Below are 12,101 nucleotides of genomic sequence, written 5' to 3' on the forward strand. Positions count from 1 at the left end.
AGCTGATAAAAAATGACAGTAAGGACACAGAAACTGAGATTAGGACTCCACAATAAGGACTACATATCAATAATTCTTATAGGATGATGAATGAATAATGCTTCTTTACATTCTATGTATTGCTAGTTCATGCTACATTAACAAAAACATCAATACTTGAAAACGGACAGGTTGTCCTTTCTGAAAGGGCCTTTGGGAAAGAACGAACAGTAATACATTTGCTAATTCCTAGTTTCCCTAACCAGATGCCACTAGATGAAGCTCTATGATAGCAGTAGCTTTTTTAGAAAGAAGGAAAAAAAGTAGAAATACCAATACCTGGATTATTTCAATATACTAGATTTCTGACTTTTTGATGCTTTACTTTATTTTTAGCTAGAACTAGGGAAATTACAGATCCTTTTGTTACAGAGCATTTAAAATTGTGGACTACATCAATACATGTAAGTAACTGAATCATTTTAGGGGAGAATATTTATTGCGTCCTACGTCATTAGCAGCACCTAATTTCTGAGGCTGAGAAGTAGGTCCAAAGGAACAGGGATAAGGGAGAAATCAGAGTAGAAGAAGATCTTTGAAGTACTCTCCTGTTTATTACCATGGAATTAGAAGGAAGGAGTCATTCTTGAAAACGCCTCCTGGTGGCAAAAACATAAGAATTTACTCAGCCCAAATGCTCTGTCAGATTGAACAGGAAGCATGTTTTAGAAGAAATTCTTTCTTGTGGGATTTTTCCCTCTGGCTTGTGCAGAGTTATACAATTTCAAAAATATTTCAGCTTTCTGCCAAAGTATAATACGATGGTCTTATTTCTGACATCACTGGCCTAAATCTTTGGAAGTTCTAAATCTTTGGATCATTCACATTTATTTTAAATTAAGATAATAAAAAGGAGTTTATACTTTGGGATATTAAACAAGTAATTCCATTTTCTGAGTAATTAATTCCTTTACTTAAGTTAGATACACTCATATCATATATTATTTATTTTATAATAAATTATACCCAATTCTATAAATACATAACAGAAATTCTAATCCATACCTGTTATCAAAGCTGTATGACTTTCTCCACAGGAAATATAACTTATTTTTTGATCCTTAATATTTTCATGCTCAATGACTTTGGGTTCTAAAGTTTCAAAAAGAAAAGTGCCAAGACCCAGCTGACCAAACTGTCCCAGCCCAAAGGTATACACAGCTTTCTCTGAAAGGAAAGGGGCAAACAGAAGAAAAGGATTGCATAGAAGCAGACACTGTCACCATTATATCTAGAAAAATTGTGATATTCAACCTGTCATAATGACGGTTATGTAACTCTGAAAAAATACCATATAAAAATACTACTAAAGTATAAATTTTTTAGTGATGAAGGAAGAAAAAAATGGAAAGGTATACAACTGTAAAAATTATGGCATGGGTCTGTTTTTATCTTTTGTACATAACCATAAAAGGAATTCTTGTAACTAAGCAACAGGTATGACATAAGACACATAAGTTGGGGAACTACCTGAAATGTCCCTATAATCATCACCTCAGTTCAAAAAACATCAATTGTCATTAAGCTAATTCCTTTCACTTCCTCAAATAAAAAAAAAAGTGTTTCCTACAGAAAAACTTATTTTTAAAAGTAGCTTAATAATCTATTTTATAAAACAAAACTTCAGAGAATTGTCTTGAGAATGAAAATGTACAGTAGATATGCTAGATTTATTCACAAATAAAGCTCCTTTACCAGAAAATGCAATAATAGTAAGAGGAGGGGGGGAAAACCTTTCCTCTATACTGATATTTTGGAAGTAATTCCAAAGTACCTCCAATAACTCAGTAAATATTAGCTCATATATTTTCTAGAAATGGAAAATACAAAAATAGGATACATGAGCAGAGTTGAAAGGGTCTTTTTAGACACACAATCTCTCTAGCCGCTACATCAGGAAGCGCAGTGTTGATTGCATTAGTCACTTCTCCTTATTCAGTACATTGACTCTCTTGTACTATAGGAAGGAGAGCAAGAGCTTAATATTCACTCTGAAAGCGAAACCTTCATTATTACTAGCTGTGGCAAGTAGGCAAGTTACTTAGATTCTCTGATGATATAATCCGTGTCTAATAGAGTTGCTGTCAGGATTAAATGAGAAAACATTCAGGCAGATTTGAAAACATAATAGGACATTAAATTGTAAAGAACATTTTCCTAAAAAGTAATTAGCAACTCATTTATTCTGACAATGGGGGGACTGATGAACACATAACTGCTTATTATCATGTAGTTTTATATTTTTTCTGTCTAATAAGAATGTTTGCTTCATAAATGAGACATATAGATATAACTCTTTAAAGAAAATATGCTGTATCAAGGATATGAAGCCATATTGAAGCAATGAAAAAAACAGATCCTTATTTTAATATAAAAATACCATTTCTTAGTTTAATTAATAATCACATGGCATATTGCCAGTTCTAAATGTTCACCTTAATAGAATGTTGGGTAAACTAAAATAATTATCTTTCTCTAGCTGACAAAAAATTACTCTAAATTTCTTAGACTGTCTGACATTAATTAGCTTGTGAAATGAGGCCATTTACCCAGCCTGAATCATGTTACAAAAGTTTTGTTCATTAGCCTGTTAAAAATGACCTAAGACTCTTTTATCTAAGGATATTACTTATAACAGCTAATATAATTTTGGGTCACATCACTTTTATGATATTAAACAACTAATATAATTTTTGGCTACATCACCTTTGTGACATTTAATTTAATGTTAGTAAATAATACTACATTAGGAAAACAGATTTGATTAGTTGGCTTCAGATCAATATGACTGTAATTTCACATAATATATTTGACTTCAGGACTAAGAACTTAGTGCCCTGTAAAGATCTTAGGTTTGTCCAAACAAAATATGGAGAAGTTAAGATAAATTTTCATTTGCCTTGGGACCTAAACTTCACTGTGGACCCCATCTTATAACCAGTCTTTCTTGTCTTTTGGTAATTGCTATGGATGATATACAAGATTATATCTATCACTCTGCCTCACTTAGTGTGTCCCAAGTTTAGTCTCACACTTTCTCCACAGAAGTCCACTGTTTTCCAAATCCTAAGGAGAAACTACAATCACACTATCACTACAATCAGTTGTATTTTCTAAACTATCATGGTCACATGAAAATATTATATCTCAAATTTAAGTTTATTAGCAATTAACTAATTTAAATTTAAAATAGTTTAATGAAAGATACCCAAACAGATTTAAAGATCAGAGTTATAGACACACAGGAAAACAAAGGTGGGGAGGTCTCCCATAGAATCATCTAATCCAAGTCCTTTCCTTTAGTGAAGAGAATGATCTAGAACAGAAGATTAGCTATTTTATCCTTAGGGCCTTGCAAAGTGCTCCATAACTCTCTTAGTAATCCAATTTAGCATGTAGTCAAACTGATGATCAATATACTCTTCAGGCCCATTTCTTCATCAGTTAGGACTAAATATTTAATATTTCTGTCTACACTGTCTTCCAGAATACATCAGGGCTAGCTCATACTAAAGCTCTCACAGTTCCATGGAGATATGTGAAAAATAGGCAAAGTAGTAAATTTTCCATACAGATGAAGTTATACTATTTAAGGAGGTATCCTTTACTATATAATTAAGAGCTTTTTATTTTTGTTTTGAAAATGTTCCTTATTTTATAATAGTGAAAACAGGCATTTTTTCAATGTCCATATTTAGGCAAATGCAAATCAGAAGTTGGCAACCATCTGTTAGTTCTCATAATTTTTTAACTCAAATTTTAGATTCTTCTTGGTAGTAAAACAAGCTCTTCACTGTTTACAAGGTTACTTATGAATTACAAAAATGATCTCTCTCTGTTTTTCCCTGTATTACCAAGTTTTTCTCCTATATTCCCCCATTCAATCCTAGCTGCCACAATCAGACAGACAGGAAGTACAAGGATACTCTTTTCTTGCATTTGTGGTAGAAACCTTAGCAGCAGACGGCAATTGCTCCAGGTCTTGTCAAATAGATGTATCACATAATTTTTTTAGAAAAACAAACTTCACTGGTGTGTGAGATTCCAATGTCTGCAAAAATCTGGAGAGAGCTATCAATTTCTAAAAACCAGATTTTGAACCTCAAAACAAAGTCTACAAAAAGCTAAATGTCATTAATACTGTAAAATATCACATTTATGTACATTTAAAATTTTAAGTATAATTAAAAGTATCATGGATTATCTTCTTTCTCACTTTACATGAAAATATTTTATAATGCATGGTTGAATGACTTATTATTGTTATATAATCAACACATGTGTCCTTCGGGGTAACCTTGAATAAATTATTTCTATAATCTTTATATAAACTAGAGAAAATGCATAACATATAACAGAGAAAATGCATAACACATAAAGAACAAGTTGCATTTCTGCCTACAGAATGAATTTTTAAATAATGTATGAGGATTAATTTCAAAGCTTAATTTCTAGAATAAATATTTTTATATGAAATTATATGAAAATTCATTTTTCATCAGCAGAAATTCAGAAAAATCCTAAACCTCAGAATGATTTTTAAATTTAGAGTTGAGGTTATGAAAAAAATTATTTCTAACTTGGAAAAGATTCCATCTGGAAACTGTAATTCTGGAAAACCAAAGCTTAATAAGCATGACTGGGACTAGAAGAGGCTGTCAAGGAAAAGCCATATCAGAAAGGAAAATCTAAAGATAAAATATCATTCACTCACCTTATAACATTATGCATATCATCTGAGAACTGGATATCACTCAATTTTTTTTTCAGTTCAATGAGTTTTGCAAATGCATACATCCATGTAGTCATCATCACAATCAAAATATAGAACATTTTCATCACCCCAAACGGTCCTCTATGCCCCTTTCAAGTCAATCCTCACTCCATCCTCATGCCCCAGGCAGCTAATGTTCTGCTTTCTGACACTATGGATTGGATTTGTTTTTCCTTGAATTTCATAAAAATGGAATCATACAATATGTCTGGCTCCAAATATCATCTAGAACACTTCTAACTTTGGGTTACTAAAGATTAAGTGGTGACTTCAGAAACTGTTAATTTCTTTTTGAGCAAAATATATCATCATAATAATCGACTACCTAACTATATTACCTCTATACCACTCATCTAAAATAAATCTAATGCTGAAAAAATTTGGAAGAATCAATTTAGTGAGCATATTAGCAAGTAGTGAGTATATTCCAAAATAGTGATTAGAATCCTGAGAAAGGGCATGTCATATGAAATATTAAATTCATAAGACAAAAGTGACATTACTATTAGGGTTCTTTATTTTATTATCTGTAATTTATAACCTTACCACTTTTTAATGAATTATTGTAACAGAACATAAAATCACAAAGATATTCCCAAATTATACATTGTGAATATCACAAAGAAAAGAATTATCAAGGACATGTACAAAACAGCATGAACAGGGAGCTTCTGAAAAAATGGTATTTCAGGAAAAGTGTCAATTTTAGATAAATAGGGAATACACATATATGAGGAAAACAGTTTTTTCTTCATAATGAGCTAAAACAATGTAATATGCTGCCATTAAATGTGCTAAGGTCATGAAAATGTCAAATACATTAGCAGAAACAATTTAAAGAGATTCATTTTTTTCTACCTAAAAAAATTCTTTCATAGACCAGAAATATGTATAAACTATAGGAATAAAAGGTGGGGATCTTAAGGAAAAGAGATGAAAGACCAACTTACATGAGTTATCTAAAAGAGTCAAACTTATAAAAGCTAAGAATAGAATGGTGGGTGTCAGAGACTAGGGGAGGGGAAAAGGGAGTTGAGGTACAATGGGCATAGAGTTTCAGTTATACAAAGTAAAGTTTAGAGATCTGCTGTACAAGGTTGTGCCTATATATAACAATACTGTATTATATACTTAAAAATCCATTAAGAGGGTAGATTTCATATTATGTGTTCTTACCACAATAAAAAATGAACATTAAAAAAATTTCATTAGCTACCATAGAAAGCAGAGGACAGAGCAGCAGGTTCCACGCATACCTGTGAGAACCACGGTGTGCCCTCCACCACAAGCTACTTGGATCACCTTCTCGGGAATTCCAGACACCAGTTGGGGTGTTCTGTGATTGGTCAGCAGCTGACTGGGAAGACCTAATTTCCCACATTCGGGTTCTCCAAATGTGTACAGTTCACCATCCACTATTGAAGGAGAAGTATAGTGATCAATGATGACATAAATATGAATAAAATACTGGTCTTTTTGGTGATATTCTCATATTCAATAAAAAATTTCAACAATGACAACTTAATAAATTTGTCCTTTCTTAAGATATTTTTACTGTATGGTAAGAAAATAAAGTTAAGATTTTCTTTTCCCCTTGATCATTTTAATTCAATAACCTTAGTGAAGAATTCATGATGGACATTACTAATAAACAACTAGAAAATCATTTTAGCTCTTTCACAAAACACAGTAAAGACTATCTGGCTTCTTCTCACTTTTTTTTATTTTAGCGAATTATGGGGGTACAAGTGTTAAGGTTACATATATTGCCCATGTCCCCCTCTCCCCCCTCGAATACCCATCCCCTCCTATACTCACTTTTAATAAAGCAAAATGACTAAATATTAAACTCCCATAAGGACACAGATTTTTGTCTTCCTCACTATCATATCCCCCAAACCTAGCAGAATGTCTAGAATAAGCACTAAATGAATACTTGTTGAATAAACAAATGAATTACTGCTTTTTATGAAACTTGTTTTTAGAAAACTCACTTAAGTGTGAAGTAAATAACTTGAGAAACTCTTAAGATAGCAGATTTTACCCATTTACATGGTACTTCCTCCAGACATACTCTCTTATCAAGAAGCACTTAATCAATTCTTTGTCCATAGTAACACTATTGATTTGCTTCTTTATTACATTTATTATAAATAAATATTGTATACAATTTATACAATATTATATACAATTTATAACATGAACTTGAATCCAGAACGTGAATTTTGAACATGAACATGAGCATTCAAACATGCTAGTAGGTTAAAAAATCTGTATGAAGTATTAAACATGACTATCTCAGCAATATGTTCTACATTTTTATTAAGAATTAAACTGTTCCTTTTTGGTCTCCAAACTTGATATACAAAGAGAAAAATATAACAGTCCTTTTCTACATAACATTTCTGTCATGAAATATATATTAAGTAAAACCCCTTAAGCTTGAGTTATTTCTAAAATGTATAAAAAGTTGCTTTAAATGATTAGTCATAAAATAATGGCTAATGTGAAAATTACTGGCAGTACATATCTAATGTAAATGAATCCCAGCAAAATTTTTAGTATAAAAGTTCACTATATGAACAAACCTGTTAATATATTTTTAAAAATCCAATTTTAAATGGATGAATTGTAGAGTATGTGAATTATATCTCAATAAAACTACTTAAAAAAAAAGCATATAAATAAGAAAACTCAATGTAACACCTGTGGGTTAAGATGAACAATTCCACTTGCTCCTCTAATGGCTAAAGCAGAGTTAATTAATAAAATTGATTCTGGCAGTTTTCTTAAATCCCAAATATAAAACAAAACTTTTGTGGGGTTTTTGTTTCATCTGTTTATTTTCGTATTTGTGTTTTTTCCTGTTTTTGTTTGTTTGTTTGTTTGTTTGTTTATTTCATTAACAAAGTGAGTACAGTCTATACCAACCCCAGGAGCCATAAAGTTGGCAGTAAGTTGGTAGCTGGTATTGGCCCAAGGAATGGAATCACTTGATTATTCATTCACTGGCTCACTCATTCAACAATGTTTATTGATTAGCAGTTAGTTCAAGACACCAGAGATACGGTGGTGAACAATTCCAACAAAGTTGGGTTTGCCCTTCTTGGTATCATGCTACTACCAATTCATTGGTAACTCTGGGGGACACTGGGATGAGTCAATTGGCACCTTCTAACCCTGAATCTCTGGTGCATGAAATGAAGAGTAAATGTATAAAATAAACATTTAAGAGATGCCTAAGAGGGTCCATGAAACTATTTCCTCTAGGTGTTTTTACTGTTAAAAAATCAATTAGATGGAAAGTCATAATCATACTTCTATTATTACTAGTATAGATACAGACTATAACAGAGTCCAATATTTCAGATATTTTAACTAAGGTAGAAAAGGTTACTATTGGGTCCAGGAAAGGGAGAAATTGGATGTGGTGAGAAATACCCCACCAAAGGCAATCAGACCATACTGAGCTCTCTTCTTTTTTCATCTAGTTTTCATCCTGGCTCCCAAAACAAAAGCCTATGACTCACTTCTTAAAACAATAAAAGAAATTATCAGGACAACAAGAATAGAGTAGGTCAAAGTATAGAGGCAAGTAGGTCCAAAGGAAAGTGGCCCCTAGGTCTTATTTTTAATCCCAAAAGGGTCTAAGAAGTTTGAGAACCAAAATTTAGAAGAATTTATAATGTATCAATTTTGTTTTCTATTAGACCTAATATCCACTTAAAAAGTTAACATGTCAGAGAGAGTTTGAAATTATAAACTCTCATTACAGAAATGGAGAAATACTATGACCTAAAACAGGCCAAAACCATTTTATTGCATGAACAACCATGACATTAGTTCTATATAACTGCAGAATGTTATATCATTTTATTATTAATTTAGTAATAAAATAGAAATGGAAGATAACAAGATAAATTCAAAATGTTGTCTTACTTGTTACAAAAGCTGAATGGTAATATCCACACGAGATCCAGGAGATAGGTTTCCCAATGGTCACTTGATGAGGGACACATACATTAGGTATATCTTTTAAACCAATTTGCCCTTCAGAATTGTCACCCCACATAAAAAGTTGTCCATCCTCTATAAAGAAAACACAAGAGGGAAAAAAGGTTTTAAAAGGTAGCAGGGCTCTCAAACTATTTTAGCTTCCAACATACCATATGTTTGTTTCTTTTTTAGTTTAGAAAATTATGTGTCTTGACAGAAAAGCACTATTAAGACATTTACACTAGGTAGCTACTTGGGAGTTCAATTTCTATTGTGAAATGCTTCTATAATGATAAAGAACAGAGAATAGCCTGACTGTAAATCACGTTAGTAATATCCATATTTTTATCTCAATAACAAAGACAGAATGCCCTTTCCTATGATCACATTTTTTCATTCCAATGTTTCTAAACAGAAATATTCTTCTTCCAAGCAGTCTACCTGCAACTGAACTGAGAGACAGCATGTGCCACACTAGACATCTCCAGGTAAAAAGGGCCTGGAAGACCTTGCTCTTGAGAGCACTGCGGGAATGATGTTTTAAAAACAGAAAAAGAGAAAAGAAATGTATTTCTTTAACTTCTTTTTCTTATAATTTACACCTGAAAACACAGAATCTACCTTCAGAGAATGAGGATATAATAGCATGTATAGCATTTCAAAAATAGGTTAAGTTATGTCATTTCTTATAAGGGTTTTGATGTCAGAAAAAGTTAATCTAGGAAAAATATTTTAGAAAGGAATCATCAAAACTTATTTACTTATATATTTTAATTAATTTAAAAAATTTTAATCTTTGAAGTGGTTTAATAATAAGGCCAATAAAATGATAATGGAAAAATAAGAACTGAAAGAAGGATGTCAAAATGCTAAGTATATGGTTGACAAAATTTAAGGAACAGAGCTTCAGATACGACTCTGACTTTCTTGACAGAGCAACACCAGAGGTTACAGTCTCCTGCTTGGAACAAAGTAGGTGACCAGTAGCTTCAGTGCTCTTGGTCTGCTTCAAATTGATCTTGGCTCCAAATTTTTAAGAAACTTCCCACATGGGCTTTTGATAGGGAGGGCAAAGAGATGCAATGATTGTTACAAACCATTTTTCAACAACATATGTTGCAACATATTTCTACGCATGTTTCTAATAGCAACTTCAGTTAAAGTTCCAAGTATAACTTTTAGAGCACACAATGAAGATGAAACAAAAGAATATCTAAAGGAATAGATGGACAGCGCAGCTTATAATTTATTTACCAATTACTAAATGTACATTTACACCTAACTCTAAATAAGCATGAAATTGCAATATTATGTCAAGATTTAAAGTTATATTTTAAATGTCTTCCAAAAGCACATAGTCAACAAAAGAAAACTAAACAGCAATGCTGTCCTGAATTTACTGAGTTCGTACATCCTGGTCTAAAGGAAAGGGATGTGTCCCAGATTGAAATGGAAATAAGTCTTACCAGTTAGTGCAGCTGAAGTATTAGATCCAGCAGAGAGCTGTTTAATCTTAGCCTGGGATGCAAAAAAACTAATCAGTTGAAAAGTGTCCCTTTCTTCTGTGTCACCAAGTCCCAACTGTCCCTCATTATTTCCTCCAGCTGCATATACAGTGCCTTCTTCTGCACACAGAAAAGAAAATATCAATACACTATAAGTCACCTTCTTGATCAGACAGGTCAGGGTACACCAGCTATTTCCTCTATTAACAGTGAAAAAAATTGAAAGCTATCATTATTTATTTGCTGAACAACTTCATTTCATTGCCCAAAATAAAGCAAAACAATCAAGGCTTTACATTTTTGTGAGATTTTATAAATCATTCTAGAGTTTAACCAGCAATTGAAATGCACAGAATCTATGGAATGCATTTCCTTGCTAATACACCACTTTATTAATTCAGAGTAAAAATGAAAGTAACTCCAAATTAGTTTAAAATCCAAATCAAACTGTTTTAAGAGATGCAGTTCATTAATTTTAACACCTACACCAATTAAAGCTAAGATATACAATAGTACAAATAAATGAGGCAAATCCAAGAAGAATAATATATTAGAAACATGCTAATTCTATGTTGTATAATGATTTTAACTTTCTATCTAAATAGGAGGGGGACATAGCACTGTGGTTAGGAAGAAAGACTCCAGAGCCAGACTGCCTGGGTGCAAATTCTGGCTTGCCACTTACCAGCTGTGGGACCTGGGGCAAGCTGTACTTAACCTTTCTGTGCCTCATTTTACTCACCTATAAAATGGGGATAATAGTACCTACTCCATGAAGATTAAATTAGCTGACATTTGTAAAATTCTTAGAATAACATTTGGCTAATTGTAAAGCATATGTAAATGCTTAATTACTCTCTTAAATAAAAAGTACATCATGACTAGATTATAAACATATCTAGTAAGCTCTAAATCAATGAAAAATTTTAACAAACACATATCAAATTGGTTACATATATCATAAAAATACCCATGAAGTTAAAGCCTTGCTAAATTATGAGGGGGAAATGAGGGAAAAATCAGTCAGAATCAGTGATAATTTAAAATTAGGTTTTTTTAAATAGAAAAAATGAAACCTAATTGAGGAAACAAGACTAGGTAATTCAACACATATGGAACAAACCAGAGTTGGTGAAATGCTAAAATAATTCAGAAAACTAGATGAGTAGAAAGTTGAAAAGTCATAAAACGCTCCATGGAAGATATACAATGTATATGGGGTCTCGAAAGATAAGAATATGAAAAGGTAAGAGAATGACAAAAGATATTTCAGAAAGGGAAAATTATGAAGAGGTGAGAGGAGGTTGATCATGTACATGTGGGTCTACTTCTGGACTCTATTCTGTTCCATTAATCTTTGTCTATCTTTTTGCCAATAACACACTGTCTCAATTATGGGGTAGATTTACAGTAGGTCTTGAAATCAGGTAGTGCCAGTTCCTAATTTTGTTTTATTTCCAAAATTGTTTTGGCTATTTTATGTCCTTTGCTTTTCCACATACATTTTAGAAGTACTTTGTCAATTTCTACAAATGAACTCATGCATGTGACTACGCGTGTCTCACATACACACACACACACACACACACACACACACACACACACAGCCTGTTTAGATTTTGATTGGGATTGTGCTCACTTATATCAATAGCCTTTTGGATGGCTTCCATTCACCCTCAGTAAAAAAAGGGAAGAGCAAGAACAGAAACCGCCAGCCCTTGAGGTGTGCACACATGTAAGGAGATGCTGTCTCTTGATATAATCCACAAAAAGCTTTTTCTTCAACC

The 12,101-nt window shown here is 32.3% G+C and overlaps 1 protein-coding gene across 5 annotated transcripts in view; it reads right to left on the reverse strand.

Annotated features, from left to right (window-relative positions):
- RPGR (retinitis pigmentosa GTPase regulator) overlaps nt 1–12,101 on the reverse strand; it is a 50,602-nt gene that overhangs the window by 32,043 nt on the left and 6,458 nt on the right. For all 5 annotated transcript variants that reach the window (XM_075999672.1, XM_012736677.3, XM_075999673.1 and 2 more), the window contains exons 5-8: nt 10,276–10,434; nt 8,753–8,902; nt 6,070–6,228; nt 1,045–1,206 (exon numbers count right to left, since the gene is read on the reverse strand). In XM_075999672.1, coding sequence (XP_075855787.1) covers nt 1,045–1,206; nt 6,070–6,228; nt 8,753–8,902; nt 10,276–10,434 — 630 coding nt within the window. The remainder of the gene's footprint in view (nt 1–1,044; nt 1,207–6,069; nt 6,229–8,752; nt 8,903–10,275; nt 10,435–12,101) is intronic.

This window comes from Microcebus murinus, chromosome X (assembly GCF_040939455.1).
Source record: "Microcebus murinus isolate Inina chromosome X, M.murinus_Inina_mat1.0, whole genome shotgun sequence".
NCBI lineage: Eukaryota > Metazoa > Chordata > Mammalia > Primates > Cheirogaleidae > Microcebus > Microcebus murinus.